At 54.4% G+C, this 23,806-nt stretch overlaps 1 protein-coding gene and 1 long non-coding RNA gene across 2 annotated transcripts; one reads left to right on the top strand and one right to left on the bottom strand.

Annotated features, from left to right (window-relative positions):
• The first annotated feature begins 187 nt into the window (after positions 1-187).
• Positions 188-12,804, top strand: LOC112645368 (uncharacterized). Its single transcript, XR_004813235.2, has 5 exons — positions 188-392; positions 2,520-5,125; positions 5,499-5,554; positions 5,844-6,105; positions 10,856-12,804. It is a non-coding gene; the product is annotated as an uncharacterized LOC112645368 (long non-coding RNA).
• CADM4 (cell adhesion molecule 4) lies at positions 3,201-17,794 on the bottom strand. The gene is made up of 9 exons (XM_025424753.3): positions 17,696-17,794; positions 8,175-8,321; positions 7,701-7,853; positions 7,306-7,440; positions 6,614-6,778; positions 6,395-6,485; positions 5,866-6,038; positions 4,792-4,920; positions 3,201-4,240 (listed from the first exon to the last, which is right to left on the bottom strand). The coding sequence occupies exons 1-9, from the start codon at positions 17,757-17,759 to the stop codon at positions 4,131-4,133; spliced, it is 1,167 nt and encodes a 388-aa protein (XP_025280538.1). The 5' UTR covers positions 17,760-17,794; the 3' UTR covers positions 3,201-4,130.
• Between the last annotated feature and the right edge of the window lie 6,012 nt (positions 17,795-23,806).

Genomic DNA, 23,806 nt, shown 5'->3' with positions numbered 1-23,806 from the left:
GGGCCTTCCAGAGTTTTCCAGATGTCAAGTGGAGACATTCTTTGATGCGCTGGTCCCATTCCTACAACTACGGTGGCCATACTGGCTTCCAGAATTCTAAAGGGGCACAAATGAGGCTCCCTCACCATCACAAGGAAAAAAACCCGCCAAGGCCCTACTACATCCTGAACCTACAGCACCGAACTCCCAAGATGCCCTGCGTGAACATACTAGGCACGCGCTCCCACAAGGCTGGGGCAAGGGGGCAGAGCAAACCCTCACACAGGACGATAAGGACCAGTCCCCACAATGCCCTGCGGCAACTCTTCCCAGGATGCCTCGGGCCTATAGCGACCACCTTCCGAGGCGTTCGGCGTCGAAGCACGCCAGGCTTCCGCGACGCTCAGCGGAAGGTGTGTGACAAAAGGGACTCGTTCCCCACAAGGAGCTATAATCCTTCCCAGAATGCACTAGGCCCATAACGACCAGCAGACCGGCTCCCACAATGCCTTAGGGCGGAGCGTCCCGTTCCCCCAGGATGCCCCAGGACGGCACGGAGCCGCGCTGGGGGGAGAAAAGGGAGCCCGGGTCTCGCCCTCCGGCCGTCGCGGGCCAAGACGGCTGCCTGCTCGCCCCGGTGTCGGGAGCCGTCATTCCCATCATGCAGCGGTGCCGTAGTGCCCGCTTCCCAGCATGCCCCGCGCACCCCTATCCCGGACACTCACCGGCGCTAGCGGCCCCCGCTCTGGCTCGGCGGCGGCGGCTGCACGCCTGGGCTCTGCGCCTGCGCTGCAAGTCGGGGAGGAGGGAGTGCAAAGCGGCGAGAGGAGCCTAGGGCGCTTGCGCGGCGAGATGGACCATTCCCATCGCTCGGTGGGAAGAGGGGCTCCGTGAGTCGGGCCATCGACGAGGCCCGCGCAGGGGGTTCCGGGCTTTGCCCCTCGCTGTCCGGGTTTACTTGGTACAGTCCGCAGCTAGACGGAACCAGAAACTGCAAGGCTTGCGCGTGCGTGAGCGAGCGGCAACGCGCCTTCTAGAAAACGGAATGAGCTGGGGGCTGGGGGCCGCCAGCTAGGCCGGGATCCTGGACCTGAGGCTTGCTTATTTGCATAATCTTAGTGAGGGACAATAGGAGCCCTACGGCGGTGAAGGGGCAATTTGCATATTCCCCGGAGAGGCCGTACTCCAGAACGCTGTGATTAGCATATGGGGTGGGGGGGCGGCTGGGGGCGCTCCTGAACAAAGCGCATGCGCTCACGGATTGCGGACTAGCGCGGAGTGGGTGGCCTTGTTTTAGTTGGCATCAGTTTGCATCCGGAGAGGGGGCACAAGGGCCAAGACACTTACCAAACCCTCACAAGCCCTCCTCTACCCCCAGCATAAATATTTACTGCTCTCTCCTGTGCCAAGCCCTGTGCAGGTGAGCACTGTGGTTTCCGCAGTATGGAGACAAACCTGGCCCCTCATGGCACCCCAATCAAAGGAAGGGGAGCCATACAAAGTCAGAACCACAACCCAGTGTTCAGACTTGGGATGAGTGGAGTATAGGAAACTGTGGGAGCCAGAGGAGGTGCGTACCCCAGCTTGGAAAGGCTTCCAAGAGGTGGTAATCTTTAAGCCAAGGATGAATAGAAGCCAACCAGGATAGGAGTTTTTCTGGCAGAGGGAACAGCAAGGGTAGAAGCCTCCAGGCAAAAAGTAGTGCATGGTTTGATTGAGAAAGCGATAGTATGTCTGAAACAGAATTGAGAGGGTTCCCCGGGGTGCCTGTGTTGAGTCCCACATTGGGCCCCCTGCATGGAGCCTGCTTCTCCCTCTATGTCTCTGCCTCTTTCTCTGTGTCTCATGAATAAATTTTAAAAAATATTTAAAAAGAGAGGGGAAGGGGCTCCTATAGGTGAGGAGCCAGACTACGCTGATGCTGACGATATAGAAAACTTTTGCAGGGTTCTGGGCTTCCCGGAAATTGACTCAGATTCCAGCACAGAACTCTCCAATGAGCTCTCATTACACTTAGAAAAAAACTCAAACTCTATCATGGCTGTGAAGCTATACACATGATCTCCCCCTTCTTGTCTCTGATTTCACTCATCTCTCTTTATCCACTCTAGTCTAGCTCCACTTCCCCTCAAACTCTGCAATCTCTTTACCACGTCAGGCCTTTGCCCTTGCTGTTCCCTTTGCCTGAAAATGCTTTTCCCGCTGATCTTTGAATAGCTGATCTTATGCTCATCATTCATATCTTGGCACAGGTGTCAATCAGCCAGGTTCTCCTTGATCTTTCAAAGATGGTACCTCCAGATTTGCTGTAGAGAAGTGAGTGTGGTTGTGGATAAAGCAGGACTGGCCACAAATTGATGGTTGTGGAAGCTGGGGTGAAGGGTGCATGGGACTTCATTGTCCTGTTCTGTTTACTTCTGTGTTCAAAGTTTTCCATGATAAGTTAATAATACTCCATATCCCCTTACTCTGCATTTTATCTTAAGGGCACCTATGGCAATCTGAAATTTTTTTTTTTTTTTTTTTCTTCCTTGCTGCAGTCGTTTTCCTCATGGAAGCTCTGCGTGAGGGTAAGAATGGAGTCACCCTCCTTTTTCTTTGGGTCCTCAGTGCCTAGAACAGGATCAAGTTTCAGGTTAGTGCTAAGGCATCTAGAACACCTAATATTTGCCTGTTTTATTCACTATGGCATCTCCAGATCTTGGAGCAGCACCTGGCACAAAGAGGTCAATATATGTTTTAGTCTAAAATTAGAATCACTCACCTAAAATTTAGTTGACTGAATGAGGAGCAGGAAATGCCAGGCTAAGGTGGTTTGACTTGACCTAGAGGTGATGGGGAGCTAGGGAAAGGTTTTGAGCAGAGCAGGGGCAGGTGTTATAAGGGTGCGATGTGAGTTAATTGCAAGATCCTTTGGAGATTGATGTCAGGGATAGGGGTAAACCAGGGGAAGGATTCGGGCCATTGGCTGGGGACGGGGTAGCTCAGTGGGTACTGAAGAGACAAGACTCAGTGACTTTTGGCACCTGAAGTGGCCAGGAAAAAAAGCATATTTCTTAGAAGGGTGGAGGTGCCCTTGAAAAGGGAAGGGCCCTCTCCTGGCTTGTACCATCCACAAGCAGCCATCTTACTCCTCTCCCTCCTCCCTCCTTTGGTTCAGTTCCCCTCCCAACATGGTGCAGCTCTGGGCAGAGGGACAGACACACAGCCACCCCAGACACTTGTTCTCTCCTCAGTTTAATGGTGGTTAGTGGGATTGCCAAACCCCCTCCCCGTTCCCCTCCCTGTACAAAATGTGTTTGTTTTGTTTTGTTTTTTTTTACAAGAAAAAGGGGGCAAAAGCCAGGAAAGAGGGGAGGGGGGTGCAATCTGATATTTTCATACAGATTTTTAATTTTTTTTTAATATATTATATATAAAAACCATAGAGACCAACGCACCCCCCCAAACTCCTTTCCCTCTCCCTGGAGGGCCTGGAGGAGAGATGGGGAAGGCCCCCCAGGAGTGGGTGGACAGGGAGACAAATATGGATAGGACAGATATGAGGGGGGGGAGAGGTGGAGGGATGGGGAGCCCAGGAACCTGGGGATTGGAGAAAATAGTTGGGGCTGTCTCCCTCACCACCCCCATCAAAGTTATGACACAAAGACACAGAATCCCTGTTTCCATGCCCTCCCCCCACCCTTACCCCCACCGTGCAAACATGGCTTTGCAAAGAGGTGCCCAGAGCTCTGTGGAACTCCTACAATGGCTGGCATGGGGTCTAGGACCCCCAAAGAAATCTGTGTTCCCCTTCCCTGCCCACCCACCCTTCCCAGAATCTGACCCCCTCCCCACAAGACCTGGTTCTGCAGCCTAGGGGCCCTGGCCTTCCCCCAGTTATCTTCCCCCAACCCAATCCCTACCGCCCTCCCTGGACTTGGGGGGTTTGGACCTTCAGCCCCTGCCCCCTGGGGGGCCCAGACCTCTGGGCCCTTGCTTCTGGCCCTTGCAGAGACCCGCGATCCGACACCCCCATCCCTGCCCAAATGTCTGAGGTGTTAGTGGTGGGGGGAGAAGCCCACCATCCCAGACTCTGGTAAATGTCTTTGCAGCTGGCAGTGGGGTAGACCCCAGCCCAGGACCAGGCCCAGGCCTGGGTGGAGGTGGGGTCAGATGAAGAATTCTTCTTTCCTCTTGTGTCCGTCGCTGCCATTAAGAAAGGCTTCTCTTGCTTCTCCCTGCTCATCCAGGCCACTGGCCTCGTGGGTCAGATAGGAGCCTGAGGGGTTACAGACCCCCAGGCAGAGGCGACATGTATGTGGATGCAGGAGTTGGACAGAGATATACGGGAAGAGGGAGACAGACAAGACATACCAGGGGAAGGAAGATGGAGAAACAGAACATACAGGGAGAGGGAATCAAGGCCAGGGCATAGCGAAACAGGGGCAGAGAAAGAGGTAAAAGCAGAATTAGGAAGACTCCACAAGTTCATTGAAAGACCACCCTTATCCGTTCTCTCAGTGGTGTCCCCTTGCTCTGCTCCCAACAAATCCAACAATTAGGAAGATAAATTGTTTTATTCAAACCTAGGGTGAATTAATTCACCTTCAACGATTCATCCCTTTTAGAGTCGCGACCAAGGTCCGCCCGTTTGGAATATTGGCATCTGGTCCCCCCAAGTCTCGAATCCCGGATGTTAGTCTCCCTACCCCCAACCCCTAATCTCCTGGCTGCACGCCTGCCGTATTTCCAACCCAGGCTCTGGGCCCCGCCCCCGTCCGAACCCCCAAACCACACCCCTCGCTGGATTCAGACCCCACCCCCACTCACCCTTCTGCCGTACTGAGCACCAGACCATGCCCACCAGCACACATATGATCAGAAACACCAGTAGCGCCAGGATGCCGCCCACAATGGCGTAGGGCACCGACGTCTGAGCCTCTACCACCGCACCCGGGTCTGCAGAGGGACAGGGCGCGGGACCAGGTCATCAGAGGACGGTCCCAGCCCGGCCCCACCGCTGCTGATCTCATAAACCAATGCACACAACCAGCCGCGCCTGTACGCGTTACGGCCCTCAAATCACTGCCACTTCTGGCCCCTTGTCCTGGCTCCAGACTTTCCTGATGCTCCACTCCCACGAAGAATGCGTGCATGTTGGTTGGTACGCTGCCCGACCCAGGCCCTGAGTCATTTCGCCGATACTATCCCGCTTCTGCCCACCCACCCCCATCCCCAAAGAACAGATACAGCACATCCGTTTTCCCTCCACTCCTTTGACCCACAGAACCTCAGGTCCAAGTCCCTTCCCATCTTGTCTAAAATGCTCCGGGCATCTAAAATGCAGAGCACGCCTGAGTGGCTCAGCGGTTGAGCGTCTTTCCTTTGGCTCAGGTCGTGATCCGGGGGTCCTGATCTAGTCCCGCTTGGGGCTCCTCGCAGGGAGCCTGCCTCTCCCTCTGCGAGGGCCCAACAACTTCTAAAATTCCTGCCCTGCTGTCACAAAGGCTAAACACGTAACACTTATTTTGTGCTAGGGGCCATTCCCACCGCTCTGTATATTTAGCTCGAATGATCTTCACAGCCCTATGAGGTAGGTGCTATTTATTTCCACTTAACCGGCGAGGAAACTAACATGCAAAGTTACCCATATGGGACGCTGCAGAGCCCAGCCTGAACCCAGATGGTCAATCTGGCCGCAGAACTCCAGGAATTCTGTTGGCTGTTGACCCCAAGGAATCACCCTTTGCCCAGGCCCCTCAAACACCCCCGGCGGGCCTGGAACCGTCCAATCCAGCTCGCCCACTCCCAAGGCCCCGCCCCGCCCAGGACTCCCGGAGACCTCGACGAGGCCCCGCCCCCACCTTGAGCCCCGCCCCCAGGCCTGCCGCGGCCCGCCCTCACCGTAGACCACGAGTACATAGAGCGCCCTCGCGTGGCCGTGCTTGTTCGACGCCTCGCAAGTGTAGGTGCCGTTATCCGCTGATACCAAGCCTGGCAGCGTAAGCGTCTCCCCGACCGCCTCGGCCCGCTCTGGCAAAGACTCGTTCCCGCGGTTCCAGCGGATCTGGTTTGGCCTGGGCGTGAGTAAAGCATAGTGAAAGTTGGGGACACGAGTGCCAACATCCAGTTCTGACTTCCTCGGTAATCATCTTCCTAAGTAGCATCTTACTGGCCCCATCCTTCCAATAAAACCTACAGCCCCGGACCCAGCCTCCACCGCACACCAGTCTCAAGAATCCTAGCCTCCCGCCCCGCACAATCCCGGAGTCCAGACTCCTTCCTCTAGATCCACAAGTCCAAGCCCCCAGACTCCTCCTCCCTCGGGACGCACAAGTCAGGGGCCCAGGCCCCTCTGTTCACAGTGTCCCTCTTTCCCGAGACACAGGTGTCCGAGTCCCCAGTCGTCTTCTTGTCGGGACCAGGAGCTCACCTGGGGTTCCCCGTTACAGCACACGTTAGCACCAGCGTGTCTCCCTCCCTCACCACAGCTTGGGAGGCATGGATCCGGGCCGTGGGAGAGTCTGTGGGCGGCAGTGAGATGGGAGAGTGGTGGTGCGGCCCACACGCGGGGCTGGCCACCCTCCCGGGGGGCAAGCAGCTGGCCTTGGGACCCTCGGGCCCCCGGGGTCCCGGCCCGCCGGGCACTTACACTGCACGTCCAGCACGTACTGCGTCTGCTTGCTGTGTCCGGAGGGCAGCGCCTGGTTCTGCGCCTCGCAGATGACGATACCGCCGTCGTCCTTGCGGTCCACGCGAAACCGCACGGTGCTCGCCACGCTCCACACCTTACCATTCTCCTGGCCGCTGCTCACCCCTGCCAGGCCCGGCGGGGACGCCGTCACGCCAGGGTTCCAGCGGCTCCGCGCACCGAGGGGAGCGAGCGCACCCACCCCGCTCCCCGGGCCCAAACCAACGCAGGCCCCTCCCCCGGCTCCGCCCCTTGTCCGCCGGCCTCGCCGCGGGGCCTCCGAGCCGCGCTCCCGGCCGCAGGTGCCTCCTCCCAAAGCGCCTCCCTTCCTTTCTTTTTTTTTTTTTTTTTAAAGATTTTATTTATTTATTCATGAGAGACACAGAGAAAGAGGCAGAGACACAGGCAGAGGGAGAAGCAGGCTCCCTGCCTGGCTCCCTCCCAGGACCCCGGGACCACGACCTGAGCCAAAGGCAGACGCTCAACCACTGCGCCACCCGGCGCCCCAGCTCCTCCCTTTTCCACTCCCACGCCCTCTCCTCTAGCAATTCATTCCAAATTGAGGGGCCAGTGTCCGCCTGCGCCCTCTTCCCCAGGCCGCGCCTCCTGTCATCCCACCCCTCCCTCCGCCCCCTCCTCCCCCCAGGTAGTACCTTTGAGCTCCTTGCGGTCGCGGTACCAGCGCAGGACCGCGGCAGGGCGGGACCGCGGAACTAGGCAGCTGAGCTCCACCTCGCCTCCCTCCACCGCCTGCTCCCGGACCTCCACCACGGGGTTCTCTGGGGCCACTGCGTAGGGGGAGAGAGGTGGGGGGGCGCTCAGCGGAGACACTGAGGTGGACCCAACGTAACAGGGGGCACGAGGGTCCGGGGGTGGGCGCAGAGATCAAACACGGGCTGGGCGGTCTGGAAGGCCGGGCGTGTCTACTGGGGCCGGGTGTCCAGGGGGATAAAAACAACCAGGCTAAAACCAAACCTCAGGTCTCAGGAGAAGGGCTAGGCAGAGCAGAAAGGAGGAGGGGATGAGTGTGAGGAGAGGGAGGCGTTACCCAATACAGTGAGCGTGGCAATCTGGTGGTGGGTATCCTCCGTGTAGAGCTGGCAAAAGTAGCCTCCCTCGTCCTCCAGGCGGGCATCTGAGAGCCGGATCCGCACGCGGCGGGGGGAGAACTCCTCAAGCTGGAAACGCTCGTCCTTCAGGGCTAGACAGGACGTGCAGGAAGGGATGAAGCCGGGGAAATCCTGGCCCCAGGGGTCCGGGCCTTCCGCCTGGAGCTTAGAGACCTGCGCTCTGCATCTGTTCTCCAGCCAGCGGTACCTGTGCATCCAAGGGGCCCACCTAGGAACTCCCTTGGGGACCCAGAATGATTCAGGCCCTCCTGCCCACACACAGGGCCAGGGGTCCGGACCCCTAGCTCCCATGCTCGGTCAGGACGGGAGAGTCCACACTCTCCATCCGTCCTCCTTCAGGACCCACCCCTCCTCCTCCCCCAAGACGTGGGATTCCCTACCCCAGCACTCACCGCGGGTCCCGTTGAAGAAGAGGGTCTGCCGGGCGGGGTTCTGAATGACAACTATGGAACCATCATACTGGTGCAGACGGCAGGTTATCTCAGCCACCCCTCCCTCGGCCACGGTCACGTTCTCTGTCTGTACTTCCTGTCCAGCCCCTGGACCAGTAAACAGAAAGACTCGTTCGGGGCTGCAATTCAGTCTTTTCTCTCTCCATTCCTCTCCCATCCAAATTTCCAATCTCTCTTTCCCCTCTCATTCATTTCGTTGCATCCAACATTTCCTGAGGGCTGGACTCTGGGAGATGGAGAAAACCTGCTCCAGAGGAGCTGCAGTCAGGACCTAGTGGTATGTGCTCTAGTAGGGGCAGCACAGGGCACGCTGGGAGCCCAGAGGAAGGGGAGAGACTAAGGCCGCCTAGGGAGATAGATGGGTGATCAGAGAAGGCTATGGAAGAAAGCTCCCTTGGATCCAGATCTTGAGTGAGCAGTTCACCAGGCGTGGGAAACTGCTATGTGTTCACCAAATCCCATCGTTCACACCTGGGCACACCTTGTTTACCTGCCAAGACGGCCACAATATTCTTCCCATCCTTGTACGTTCCCTTTGTAAGTTGACTCTGGTCCTCCTCTCCTTAAGGAGGCACTCCGACCCTGTGAATCTGGGCAGACCCTGTGACATGCCTTGGCCAACAGAATTTCCTAAAAGTGATATTGTATGAGTTCTGGAGCCCAGCCCTTGAGTTTCCATTCACACCCTCTTGCTGCCCTGAGACTATCAGGTGAAGATACCCAGACTAGCTTCCTTGAAGGTAAGGGACCACATGGAGAGAGAAGCCCAGCCAGTAGCCAGCACCAACTGCCAGTCACGTGAGTGAGGCCATCCTGGCCCATCTAGCCTCAGGCGACTGCAGCCACATGAGTGACTCCAGCTGAGACCAAGAGAAGACCTGCCCAACCAATCCAGTCCAAATCTCTGACTTCCAGAGTCATAAGCAGATAATGCAACTGTCGTTTAAAGCTAACACATTTTGGGGACACCTGGGTGGCTCAGCAGTTGAGCGTCTGCCTTCGGCTCAGGTCGTGATCTTGGGGTCCTGGGATAAAGTCCTGCATTGGGCTCTCCGCAGGGAGCCTGCTTCTCCTTCTGCCTGTGTCTCTGCCTCTCTCTGTGTCTCTCATGAATAAAAAATTAAAATCTTGAAAAAAAACCTACCACATTTTGGAAGGTCTGTCACACCACTAAAGTTAACTGGTACAACACAGGATTGGGCTACATTTCCTAGGATCCCTCGTACTTTAGTTGGGGCCATGTGACTAATCTCTGCCCCATGGGATGTAGGTGGAACAGAGACCCACCCCTTCCAGCCTGGCTCACATCACTCACAATCCTTCTTGCTGGACGAACGGAGAGGACCCCTGAGGAGTCTAAAGGACAGGATCACAAGCTAGAAGGAGCCCGGGGCCCTGACTGACTGCCCCCTGCCGCCTGTGACCTACCTGCCCAGGACTGTAACATGAATGAGAAATTCACCTTTTTGTTAAGCCGTTGCAATTTTCAGGGCTCATGTTATTGCAGTTAACCTACCCTGATTAATCCATCAGAGGAGCAAGGTAGGGGATTAGTAAGGGTGTACTTTTAGCAGAGGCAGTAGCCTAGAGTAAAGCTCAAAGCTGGGGTTAATCAGCATCAGGATCACCAGCATCATTTATCACGGTCATCTTCAAAATAAAGTAACCACATAGTGGTAGCTCTAGCTAGTGTTTATTAGGGACTCGCTGTGCCAAGCTCTGTGCTGAGGGTATCAGCCATACAATTCCCACTTCATCACCGCAATACCTGAATTAAGTTAGGCACTGTTATGAATCCCTGGGTTTTTTTTTTTAATTCCCATTTTAGAGATAAGAACATTGGTCCAGAGAGAGAAAATGACTCGCTCAAGGCAGTCGTCAGAGAGGCAGTGATAGGGCCAGGATCTGCATCCAGAGCTCCCTAGTTCTGCATTTTGCACCCATATTTTCCACCCTGGCTGTCTGGGTGGGGTTGTGGGATGTGCTTGGGATTTGTGACAGGCCACAAATGCCAAGCTAGGAGATGAGCTTTTATCCTGAAGGCTGGTGGAGGGAGGTTATAAAGCAGGAAAAGTGCCATGATCAGATCTGGTTATTTACCTTTCAATGTGAGATAACTAGAGCTTCGTGTCTCTTACATTCTGTCCCATTGATTTGAGTGTTTCCTGAGCAGTAGGTAGGTGTTTAGGGGCTGGGTGCCCAGAGATGAGTCAGATGAGGTCCCTGCCCTGGAAGGCCTTCCAGATTTATGGGGAGGTACACACAAATCACTGTAATAGCCCATCAGAAGTGTTATGTTCCCTGTAAGAGGACTAGGTAACCTGATTTGGATGCTGAGGGGTAGAAAAGATTAATTCTGGAGGATGGAGGCAGAGACAGCCAGCTTTCTACCCAGCATTCATAATTCCCTTTTTTCCCTTCCATAAAAGAACCTTGATTGTATTCATGGCTGCCCTATGTCCAGCAGAAAAAGATATTTCCCAGACTCCCTTGCAGCTAAGGGAGGTCACGTGACAAAGTTTTGTCCAGTTTGATATAAGGATAAGTACTTTCTCTGGTAATTCATGTGGTAATTTTGGGAGGACTTCCCGAAGAAAGTGGACAAATCCTTTTTCTTCCAGGTCACCTTTATGTTGCCTGGAACTAAGATGTGATGCCTGGAGTTCTGGCAACCATTTTGGCAAGAGGACAAAGGCAGTAGGGATGGTAGAACTAAGAGCTGGAAGATGCCTGAGTCTTATCAGGTGATGATGTGAAGCTGCCTCAAAACCCCTGGATGCCTACTTCTGGACTTCTCTTAGGTTTCAATATAATGCTTTGTAGGGGGGTTATATTTAATATTTAAGACACTATTAGGGGTTAATTTAGCACCTCCTGGAATATGAAGCTTAGCATGTCTAGTCCTGGCACCAAAGATTTTCCTTCCTGTGTTTTTTTTTCAATCTCAGTAAATATCACAACCATCCACCCAGTTGCTCAGGCCAAAAACCTTTCCCTCACTCTTGACACCCATCCCATCAGCAAGGTCTACCCATTCACCTCTAAAGCAAATCCCAGATCATTTCATTTTTGTTTACCTCCTCTGCCACCACCCTAGTCCGATGACACCGTCTCTTACCTTAACCTTCTAGAGCTACTCATGGGGGCTCCCTGCTTCCATGCCTGCCTCCCCTCAGGCCATTCTGCACACAGCAGCCAGATGGGTTTTTCAAGAAGGTGAATCAGATCAAGTTGCTAAAAATGCTCTGAAGGCTGCCCATGATGCTTCAAATAAAATCTCAACTCCTTCCCTGGGTGCTATGTGGCCTGGCCCTGCCCTGACCGCAGTTCCAGCCACCACCACCCACCTTCCCACCCCACCCCCCTACTCTCTGCGCTCTAGGCTCACTGGCCTTGACATTCCTCAGACTCCCTGAGCCTGATCCCCACCTCAGGGCCCTTGCACTACCCTCTGCCTTGCATGTTCTTCGCCCTTGATCTTCCCACGACTGCCTCCTGCTCTCTCCTTCCGGTCTCTGCTGACATCCACACCTCCTTGATGAGACCTCTACTCACACCCCATCTCTCTTCCTCCAGAACACCTTCTATGTCATCACCATGGGTTTTATTTTATTTTATTTTAATTCTTTTTTTAAAATTTTTTTTAAATTTATTTATGATAGTCATACAGAGAGAGGCAGAGACATAGGCAGAGGGAGAAGCAGGCTCCATGCACCGGGAGCCTGACGTGGGATTCAATCCCAGGTCTCCAGGATCGCGCCCTGGGCCAAAGGCAGGCACCAAACCGCTGCGCCACCCAGGGATCCCGGTTTTATTTTCTTCTACAGGAATGTCACTGAAGTTATTTTGTTAATTTGCTTATTTATTGTGCTTTCCCCCCCATCAGTAAAATCTACACCCCACGAAGGCAGGGATGGCGCCCCTTGATTTGACCACAGTCGCCTTGGTGCCTAGAGGTGGCCTGAGACTTGGTCAGTGTCTGGGAGATGGACGAATGAAGGGTGTGTGTCAGGCAGCATTTCATTTCTGCCTCACAACAACTTTACAACATCGTTATTCTCCCTGTGAATACCTGGGTTGATCTCAGCTGGCCCACAGGCCATCTCTGTGACCTTGGGCAAGTGGCAAGACTTTTCTGAGCCTCAGATGCTCTGGTGTAAAATGGGGATGCCAGTGCCTGTCTTATAGGGATTAGACCAGTGCCTGGAGCTCAGGGAGCCTTTCCTGCAAAGCTGCTGTTATTATAACTCCAGAAACATGCCCATACACATGAAAACTGGCCTGCCTGCACACTCTGATGCTTAAAAAAAAAATCCATGGATCTTGGACCCCAGGGCTAACCCACTGCAAGCCCCCCATTTTACAGATGTGGAGAATGAGGCTCAGGGGTCCCAGGCAGGCCACTGGCAGAAACTCAACACCTCCCAGGAGCCATCAGGACCTCAGCATCTGCCCCCCCACCCCCCGCAATTATTCCTCTGCTCTCTGCTTGAGGGTGCACATGGGGTGAGGGTGGGGGGCTTTTGTCTTGTTCCCTCCCCCTCTCGAGGAGTCAGTAACCAACAGTGTCTGTGCCTAGAATATTAATGTTCCAGGAGCTTTTGTTTCAGGGTTGGGGGGTTGGGGGGTGGTGAAGGCGGGACTTTCTGGTCTAGAGAGGGCTAAGCTTTGGGGACTGGGGCACTGGCCCTTTAAACTGTGTTGACAGCCTAGAGTCGTCATGGGGATGGTGCCTGGAAAAACGGACTGGGGAGAGCTTAGGAAAAAGTGGCTGAGCAGGTGATGTGTAGAGACCCAGAATCCAGCCCTCTCCTCCCTTAGACCCAGGAATCCAGCTCCCAACTGCCTCTTCTCCCCGGGATCCAGGGGCCCAGGCTCCCAGCCCCCTCCTCCAATCAGAATCCAGAAGTCTGGGTTCTTAGCCTCCTCCTCCTTCAACCCCAGAAGTCCTGAGCCCCAGCCTTCTCCCCTTCAAACCCAGGAGTCTGGGCTTCCAGCCCCCTCCTCCGTCAGGACCCAGGAGCCAGGGGTCCAGAGTATACAGCTGGTGGATGTTTCCACGGAGACTAAAGGGGGTGGGGGGAGCACTTCCTGGGTCCTGAGTCAGCGAATACCCAAGGGAGTCTCAAGGTCATGGTTCCGGGAAGGTCACAGCCACCCCCTCTGTATCCGCTCCCCAGGGGGGCTCATGGTTTCATGCCTCCTTCCCCCACTTCCTCCCCTAGGGAGGTGGTACATCCCTGCGTCCTGAATGAACCCCCCCTCAGCCCCCCATCAATGGCGGAGTCCGAACATCCTAGCACAAAGCATCAATTCTTCCCCAGCTCAGCCTTGTGAAGGCGCCTGTATTCGCAGGACCTAGGCATCAGGGTCCCAGCCCCTCCTCCATCGGAAACCTGAAGTGGGACCCCCAGCCCCTTCCTCTCTCAGGACTCAGTAGTCTGTACCTCCATTCCTAGGAGTACAGGCCCTCAGCCCTCTTCTCCCCTCAGACCCAGGAGTCCAAGCCCCCAGCCCCCTCCTCCCCCTGACACATGTGTCTGCCTGGGACCCTTGGCTGTCTCCCTCAGACCCAGGAGTCTAAAACCCCAGCCCCCTCCTCCCTCAGACCCAGGGGTCCAGGCCCCCAGCTCCTCTTCCCTCAGACCCAGGGGTCCAGGCCCCCAGTTCCCTCCTCCCTCAGGCCCAGGAATCCAGGCCCCCAGGCTCTCCTCCCTCAGACCCCGGGGTCCAGTCCCCAGCTCCCTACTCCCTCAGGCCCAGGAATCCAGGCCCCCAGGGTCTCCTCCCTCAGACCTAGGGGTCCAGGCCCCTAGCCCCTTCCTCCCTCAGACCCAGGAGTCCTGGCCCCCAGCCCCTCCCCTCCTGGAAACTTGACTCCGGTCCACAGACTCAACCCTTAGAACCACAGTCCTGTCTTTCCGCAGCCCCTGAACCCCCTCCTATCTAGGGACCAAGCATCAGGTGGGGGCGTAGGGGTGAGTCAGCAACCTCACGCACAAAGTACCCCCTGTGGCCCCCACGTTCCTGGGATGTTCGGAACTCCCTAGATTCCAGGCCTCAGGCCCAGCCGGGGGTGGGAGGTTCCCCCTGGGTGTGGGGTCACAGGGGAATTCCTGCTCCCGGAAGGGTGCGAGCCTGCACTGAGCCCTCACTGTCCTATCCTCCACCCCCAGTGCCCTCTATTCACCCCCTCCCAGGAGCACCCAGGCTCTGTCACTGCCCTCTTGCCTCACTGAGTGCCTGCAGAGGAGCCTTGGTGCCTGGTTCCCAGAGGACCTATGGGCCTGGTATGGGCCTGGGGTCTGCACTGGCAGAAACCAGTGGGTGCTTGGGTCTTGATGCCATAGGCCATTGGGTGCTGGCAAGTCTGACTGTCTCCAAGCACCCCCCTCAACTCCCCCACCCAGAGAGAGAAAGCTGCCTTTGTGTTCCCCAAGTCGGGGACAGGCCAGGCTCGCACGACATTAACCCACCCCAGGCCCAAGCCTTGCTGTGTCTAAGGTCTTGGAATTCATTGCAGAACCTGACCTCTGAACGAGTCCTCTGGGGACTCGATGGGTGGGTGGGGGTCAGTGACAGAAACCTCCCAAGACCTGTACCCCGGGGTGACTCATATTGGGGGAAGGTCTCCCTGCCCTCAGAGTGGCCTATTGGAACTTTAGCAGAGAAAAGTGAATCACTTGGGAGGAAAACATTTGGCACTAACAAGCCCCCTCCTTCTACAAAGCCCCCTAACTCTTCACAGTCTCTCTGTCTTGTCTTTGTATCTGGATATCTGTTTCCTCAGCCCCTTTCTGCTCGATCCAATCCCTGGTCTGTGGATCTCTGGTTCTGCCTGCATGCATCTGGGCAAGCAGGGTGTATTTCCCTCTTTCTCACTTCCTCTCGCCTGCCTACCCTGGGCCCTTCTTTCCTTTGGCATAAATCTCATCATCCTTCTCCAGTATTCTTGGCAGATGTGTAAGCCAGGAAAGAGAGAATTCGTTTTTGAAAGGGCACAAATGGACCCCATCTTCCATCTCCATTCCTGCTGGCTGGCCAAGGAGAGAGAGGAAGAGGGTGGACTTAAGAGGAAGATGATGTGGGGACCACAGGCAACCCCTAAAAGCTGGTGGCCAAGGTCATTCAGATATATCCAATGGGAAGGAAAGCAGACAGGGCCCTCTGACACCATGTACTCCAGCTCCCTAGCCCATGCTGTACAGAAGGGGAAAATGAAGATCAGGGAGTGACAAGAGCTGACACAAAATTACCCCAGAGTAGCCGGTGCCTCAGCTCCCAGTCCAGAGTGCTCCCCATGACACCCAGCTCTCTCCCAACTTATAAAGCTCTACACTGTTTAATTTAGAGAAAGTTTACAAAAGGGATTAGGGTGCTAGGAAGCAGTGACTTTACAACGAAAGGAGAAACCAGCCTATCAAGCCACCTCCCAGGAATGCTGGAGAAAAGAGTCTCCAGTCATCTCAGGCCACCTTTTCTGATTCTGAGAATCCATCCAATGATTCTAAGCTGTCAAGATTCTGGATGTCAGAGGTGTCGGGATTCAGGATCTTAAAGATGTCAAGAGGTTAGAATCCTAACGCTATCAAGGTTCTACAATTTTAAAGGTGTCAAGATTCTAAAGACTTTGGGATTCTAGAATCCTGAAGATGTCAGTATTTAAAGATACCCTCAGGTTCTTTATTTACTGGACTCGCAGGTTCTAGGATTCTATGAACCTGGTTTTGGGGCCTACAAAAGAAAGAAAAATAAAATTGGATAGCAATGTAGCTAAGGTACCAAAGCACTCATCTGGGAAATTGTGGCATATCTGCTACAAAGAATGGAAGAAATGATGAAAGTTCTGAGCAATGTCAGAAGACTGTAGGAAAAAGCAAGGTGCAGCGTGAGAGGTCAGCTTTGCCCCTAGCCTTGTCCTGATGAGAGGGAGACTCTGCCTCAAACCCTGCAGGGATGGGGTGGGGGGGTGAATTGTAACCGCACTCAACTTGCCAGAAACCCCTTGGGATATCTGAGCTAGAGTTACCTTTCAGGTCACTGAGTTCAACATCCTCACTTTACAGAAAGGGGAACTGAGGCCCAGAGAGAGGAGGGTGCTTGACATTCGCTGCTGGGGCAAATGGCAGGAGGTGGGATTTAAACCCAGGCTCCCAGCCCTGTGCCATCTGGCTACACGCCTCTCCCAAATCGTTCCATGGCTTCCTGCCCTTCCACTGCTGCCCTGCCACTTCCCAGTCATCCGCTCCTCCTAAGAGTGGCCTTCCTCACCGGGGAGGGGGTGACCGCTGGTAGGTTTGAGGCACATGCAGTGTGAGAGTGTGAGTGTGTGGGTGACGTTTCCTGACCTTGTCCCCAGCCTCAGGGTCACCCTATCTTGGAGGTCTCCGGCTTTTCATAGTGTGGGATGAGAACATGTGGATGGCTCCTTGGATGTCCTGGATGGGGGGCTTCTCTGCAAGTTACGGCCTGGCTGTGTGAATGAGTGGGGAGGGGCAGCATTTGCGAGGCATTTGCTGAATCCACGTGTGTGCCCACATGCCAAGGTTCCTCACACACTTCCCCGCACACATACACACACACACATACATACACACACATTTCCCTCCAAGGCCCTTCAGGGTGCCCTGTCTGACTCAATTCCTCTCCAGGGGCACAGAGGGATAAAGGGATGGAGGAATGAAGGATGGAGATGGAAGAGGTTGTAAGGGTAGAGAGGGGAGGCAGGGAGGCCGTGGACAGGGACACCCTGGGACAGAGAGAGGGGGGATGGAATGGGGGGCATGAGGGAGAGAGGTGACAGAGGGGGCTAGAGAAATAGGCAAGAAAAACAGGGGATAGAGACGAGGGGATGGGACAGATGGGGGACAGAGAAACAAGGGTGACAATGAGACAGGGACAGAGAGGGAGGGCAGAAATATAGAGGGACAGAGAAGGGGGAATAGAGAGGATGATGGGGGGACAGAGTGACCCAGTAAAAAGGGACCGAGACCAAGGGACCGAGGTGGGGGACAAAGGAAGGATGGAGAGGTGGGGGACAGGGAGGCAAGGGGGACAGGACTTCCAGACTGAGGGACAGAGGACAAGGGTAGGGAGACAAGGAGAGAGACTGAGAGACCCGGAGACAGGCGGACAGAGGGACGTAGGGACCGGACAGAAGGACAGCGGGACCGGCCCGGAGCAGGCGGGCTTGTGTGTGGGGGGGTGGTCTCGGTCCCTTTGTCCCCGCCAGGATCCGGGCCTGCGGGGTGGGGGGGCTGCGGCACAGCGGCCGGGGCCCGCGCCCCCTCCCCCGCTCGCGGCTCCCGGCTCCCGGCCCGCGCTGCGCTTTGTCCCGGGGAGGGGGCCCGGCCCGGCCCCGCGCGCATTGTTCGGCCTCTGCGGCCCCGCGGCAGCCGGGCTGTCACCGCAGCGCGCCCCCCGCCCCGGCCCGGCCGGCCGACCCCGGCCCCCGACCCTACCTGGCCCCGCCGCGGCCGCCCACAGCAGCAGCAGCGGCCACTGGAAGCGCCGGGCCCGGCCCATGGTGCCGCCGCCGCCACCGCCGCCGCCGCCGCCGCCGCCGCTCGCTCCCGGCCCGGCACCTGCACCGCCCGCGCCGCCCGCCCCGCCCCCGAGCCCCGCCCCCTGCCCGCCCGGGGGCGGGGCGCCGGGGCCGGGGCGGGGCCGGGGCGGGGCCCGGGCCGGGACAGCAGAGGCGGGAGACCCGGGGGCCACGAGACCGGGGGCGGGGGCGGGGGAGGGGGGCGTCCTGGTGGAGGGGCGACCCCCAAGAGCTGGGGGGATGCGGGGGGGGGGCGCGTGCAGGGGGCGCGGGAGAGCGGGAGGGTGCTGGGTGAGGGCAGAGGTTGCGGGTGTTGGGCGAAGAAGTGAGTGTGAGGGTGTTGGTGGAAGGGTGTGCGAAGGTGCAGGTGTCGTGGGGGGGGTAGGGGTGGGCGGAAGGTAACTGTGAGGGTGTGTGTGTGCGCAGGGTAGTGTTGTGTGAGGGTGTGAGCATTGAGGGAGGAGGAGTGTTTTGTGGGCAAGGTGAGTGTGAGAGGTGTTCCGTGGACAGGTGAGTGGAGGTGCAGGTGTCACATGACAGGCTGTGAACTGAACCCTCTCGAGCTCCGGGAAGGCTGCAGCGGAGGGGTGTCTGGGCAGGTCCAGGATCTCCCAGGGAGGGGCGGGGCTGGGCGGGGCTGGGGTCCCACCCTTCCACACCCGGGAACCAGTGTTTCCACATTATGCATCAGTCTCCCGAAAGGGGCCCCTGCAAGTGAACCAACTGGAAGGAAGCCTGAGTCCGGAGACCTAGAGAGGGAGAGGCTCCTGCGGACGCCTCCCAGGCCCGAGCGACCAGCTTCCCCGCTCAGCTTCCCTGCTCTTCCAGCCCCAATCTCTTGGTGTCCGCCACTCTCGGTGTGCCCTTCCCACTTCTCTCCCATCATTGTTGCTGACTCACCCCTCCAGACGTGGTTCCTTCTCCCTCCCGGGGAGTGGGTCTCCCTGAGCCCACTTCTGTGGGGCCTTGTAGATAGACCTGGTCCAAGTTTATCACTCTTAGGACCCCGGAAGAGTGAGAAACCACAGAAGGAAGAAAATCTCAACCTCTCCCATGCCCTTTTGACAATCAGGTAAACTGAGATATGCCAACTATGAAAATTCTTGCTCTTTATCTCTGTCACTACCAAAATATTTGACACCCAGGCCCACCAGGGGACTTCAGCTCTAGATACCCTTTCTGTCCTCAGTGTCCAGCTCCTAGTGTCCTATCTGTCTTTGAGACCCAAACTCCTAACAACCCCAAGTCCTCAGGACCTCTAGGATCCTCACCATCCTGGGGACCAAATCTCCCATCAACCTCTGTGTCCCCAGGACCACAGATCCAAGCAACTGCTTTCCTTTTCCATTCTTAGTTTACTTTTCTGTAAACTAGGGAAAGAGGCCTCACATTCTCTGTCTTGGGATAGGTGGAAGAGAGGGATCTGGGTTAGGGGGTAGGTAGCTAATAGTCGTCTTTCCCCCAAGAACCTGTAGGTCCCCTTGCCCATAGCTTTAACCAATGTCTCCTACTCCAGCTGAAGAGCACCCCAGGAGATACTGGTTGGACTCTCATCTGTATTCTTTGGGACCCACCATTTCTCCCTTCTGCGGACACCAGGAGAGTGGTGGTCCTGTCCCCATCCTATGCCAGGGTACTTTATCCACTAGAGTTTTCATGCAAGTGACAGCAAATCCAAGCGACATGGCTTAAGAGAAAGGGAATTTGGTCACATATTTAAAAAGTGTCAGCATGGACTGTCTCTCTGTCCTAAGGGTAAATGGCTGCCCTCCAAAATGGCTGGCGAGTATGCCTATGGACACACCTTTTCCTTCTCATCTGGAGAGGGGTAGAGAGAGAAAAAGGCAAGACACGTGGCTAGAGCCAGAATGAAAGAGACAGAGGGCAGAAGAGAAAAAGGGGAGGAGAAGATTTAAGAAACTCCTTCAGCAGGATGGGGAAATATCTTCCCCCAGAAGCTCCTAGAAAATCTTTCATTGGATTTCACTGGCCCAGATGATGCCACCTGCCATCACTGAACCAATATCAATGGCCAGGTGATGAGATTATGCTAATGAAATTAGACATGAACTACAGTCTCCCCCCCACCCTCAGTTCAGAGGTGAAATCAGCTTTTTTAAACAGAAATTACATTGGGGAACCCACTGCTATGCCTGCTGGGGTGGGGGGCTGGGATGGGCACACCATGAGTCGACCCTTCTTGAAGTTTTGAAGTATTGTGATAGTGCAGACATTGTTAGTTGTTCACTCAATGTCATCCTGTGAGATAATAGAAATATATATTTGGTCTATGCCCTGGTTCCTGACACGGAGCTCCTGAAATCCTTATAATTTCTTGGGTAATCAGAATGTCTTGTTTTAATTTAGTGACTCTGGGTGGGCTTCCAGATGGCTCCTGGATGAGAGCTGGTCACTGGAAAGAACAAGCCATGAGTAGAAGCTTGGAATTTTCAGCCCTGCCCCCCATTCTCTTGAATGAAGGGAGAAGGATGGAAATGGAGTTAGAGAATGATCATGCCTATGGGATGAAGCCTCTGTAAAGTGGCAAATGTATGAGCTTTGGGGGGCTTCTAGGTTGGTGAGCACATGAAGGTGCTGGGGAAGTGGTGCACCTGGGGAAGCTCTGCACCCCTTCCTGTACACCCTGCCTTCTGCCTCACTTCCGTCTGGATGTTCACCTGTGTCCTTTGACATTTCTTTTATAATGAACTGGTAACTAAATAAACTACTTCCCTGAGTTCTGTGAGCCACTCTGGCAACTTAATCCAATCCAAAGAGGGGGTCCTGGGAACCTCTAATTTTTTAACTGGTAGATCAGAAGCACAGGTGAAAATCTGTGCTTGTGGGGCTGAGCCCTTAACATATGGGATCTGACACCATCTCCAGGTAGATCGTGTCAGAGATGAGTTAAATTGTAGGGCACCCAGCCCATGTCACAGAAAATTGCTTGGTGGCCAGAACTGTTGGGAGTGTGGCATGAGGGTAAAGGAGATGCATAGGAGACAGACACAGTAGGAAGGACTGGGTTTTTCCATCTATAGAAGGACGACTGGGTGGATTTTTTCCCCCTAATACACATTCCCTCTCTCATTTTTTTTTTTTTTAGATTTGTTTATTTTAGAGAGAGCGCAACCAGGAGGGGCAGAGGGACAGGGAGAGAATCTGAAGCAGACTCCACACTGAGTGCTAGCCCAATGCAGGGCTCGATCTCACAACCCTGAGCCAAAACGAAGTCAGACGTTGGGACGCCTGGGTGGCTCAGTGGTTGAACATCTGCCTTCGACTCACGACACCATCTGGAGTTTCGGGATTGAGTCCACATCGGACTCCTGCATGGAGCCTGCTTCTCCTCCCTCTGCCTGTGTCTCTGCCTCTCTCTGTGTCTCTCATGAATAAATAAATAAGATCTTAAAAAAAAAGTAAGACGTTTACCCAACTGCACCACCAAGGCACCTCCCCCCACCACCCCACCTTTTTCCTTTTTAAGAGAATCTTGATTTTGTTCAGGTATCTACCTTTCTTTAGTAGCCAGATGATGTGAGGGAAGCCTCAGGAGTGGGGCCTGAATATATGTGCTCAATATTATGGTTCTATGCCCCCTTCCAGTGATTGTTGTAGGCATAGGTGTATGAAACACGTCAGGCAAATAAAATGTGAGAGCAAGTCAGCTTGGAATTGTTGGCTTAATCTTTCTTTGTTTTAAGAAAAGAGGCCCAAGAAGAGATGGCCTTTTGTTATTGCCTCTGAATGTGGGTGTGATGTCTGGAATTGCAGCGGCCATCTTGGGGCCATGAGGTGGACAAGCCTGAATGGATCTTTTAGTACTTAGCGGAAGACATTGAATTAGTCAACTCAGGAACTGCCCTGACTCATGATCTCTTATCATGTAGGATAATCAATTTCTCCTTTGTTTCAACCATTTTGAGTCGGGTGTCCTGTTACATACATCCTTGGCCTCTGTATTGCCTCTGATTCATATAGAATATGTGGAGGCAGCCCTGCTTGCAGATTAAAGCATCCAAGTGATGTTAACTTTTTTAGTTGGTCCCCCATCCTGTGGTAAGATCTCTCGCACAGAGGCTGCTTTCCCAGCTCCGGCTGAGTGGGCTGTATACCATGAAAACTGCAAGAGCAGTGGATGCTTGCTCACAACCTGAACAACTGTACCAGCTTCCTGACTTAGATGTGAACCTCCCTGGCTGTAGCAGAGAGGGTCAGAGGCAGAGGACTGACCCAAACTAGACCCCATCAGAGTCTGTCTGCTAGCTAAAATTTTAGAGCTGGGACACTAGGGGTTCTTGGTACTTGACATTTCAAGGGCATATTTGGCTACTCTGGGTGAAGCAGAAGGGGGTCTGTGGAGAGACAGAAAAAATAAAGTAGAAGCCCACAAGGGAAGCTACACATTAGAGAGACAGAGACAGAGAGAGATTCTGAAAAAGGGAGACAACCTTGATTTCACACAGCTTTTCAATTCTGTTTCTTGTCCCTGGTGAGGCCCAGAGAACTAGCTCTTACTTGGATTCTAAACTTCCAATAACGTTGTCGTTTTGCTTAAGTCAGCTTAAACGGATTTTATTTCTTGCAACCGAAATCCCTGAACAAAATCTTGGGAACCGTTAATGATGAGGTCCTGATCACAAGCTCTGGAGTAGAACATTGTGAGAAAAGTATCCTGAGCCTCGATATCTGCTGTGAGACATCGAGGAGCATGTATTTCAAACCTCTGATCCTTACCGGAGGGCATGCTGGGAGGTGTAATCCCAGTGCCCAATCTCTGCCACAGGGTCTCATGGGAGATGCAGTCCATTCTTGGTGGAAGGCATCATGGGAAATGTATTCCTAGCCTCCAGTCTCTGCTGGAGGGCATTGTGGTGGATGTATGTAATCCTAGCCTCCAACCCCTGTGGGAGGGAATCATAGAAAAGGTGAAACTACCCTCAATTTTAATTGTAGAGCTGCTCAGAAAATGTTATCTTGGCCTCATCTCTGCTGTAGGGCATCATGAGAAATACAGCCCTTGCCTGGTTTTTGTTGTAAGATACCATAGAAGATGTGCTCCTTCCTTCCCTCCCTCCCTCCCTCCCTCCCTCCCTCCCTTCCTTCTTTCTTTCTTAATTACCTGCCATGTTCCAGGCATTATTCATTTAGGTACTGCGAATACAGTAGTAGTAAGCAAATAAAGGTCTTGCCCTTTATGGAGATTATAGTGGGGAGAGTTAGCTAAATACCAAACCAATGGCTACTCCCGTTAACCATTGCTGCATAACAAAATGCCCCCAAACTCAGTGGTGTGAAACCGTAACCTTTTTTAGGACTCTGTGGGTCAGGGATTTGAGCAAGGCACAGCAGGATCAGTGCATATCTGCTCTACAATGAACTGGGGCCCAAATGGGCTGGCTGGAACAGCTGGAGGTGAGTGGGATGGTTTACTTGGGGCCATGTATCTGAAACCTTAGTTCTGGCTGCTGGCCTGTGTTGTGGATTGAACTGTGTCCCCTCACCTTGCCCAATACATTGAAATTCTAACCCTTAGGACCTATGAATGTGACCTTATTGGAAATTAAGTCTTTGCAGGTGGGATTAAGATGAGGTCACATTGGATGGGGGCGGGGGCTTTCAATCCAACGATTGGTATCCTTATTAGGAGAGAGAGAGATTTGGAGCCACACAGCCACATTCACTGAGAAGAAGGCCATGTGATGAGAGAAGCAGAGATTGGAGTAGCATGACTGCAAGCCCAGGAACACCAAGAATTGTCAGCAGCCCCCAGAAGCTAGGACGAGGCCAGGAAAGATTCTTCCCTAGTGAATTTAGAAAGAGCATGGCACTGCCAACACCTTGATTTCAGACTTCTAGCATCCAGAACTCTGAGAGAATACATTTCTGTTGCCAGAAGCCACCTAGTTTGAAATTTTGTAGTTATTGCAGCAGTCCCAGGAAACAAAGACAGCTGGGCTTCCTGATTCTCCTGCACATTACACCTGCTGAGGTTGGGATGTCTGGGGTCTCTCCTTGGCCCACTGGT

This window comes from Canis lupus, chromosome 1 (genome assembly GCF_003254725.2).
Source record: "Canis lupus dingo isolate Sandy chromosome 1, ASM325472v2, whole genome shotgun sequence".
Taxonomy (NCBI): domain Eukaryota; kingdom Metazoa; phylum Chordata; class Mammalia; order Carnivora; family Canidae; genus Canis; species Canis lupus.
The sequence above is the reverse complement of the archived record's forward strand: the minus strand, read 5'-3'. Positions and strand labels throughout refer to the sequence as shown.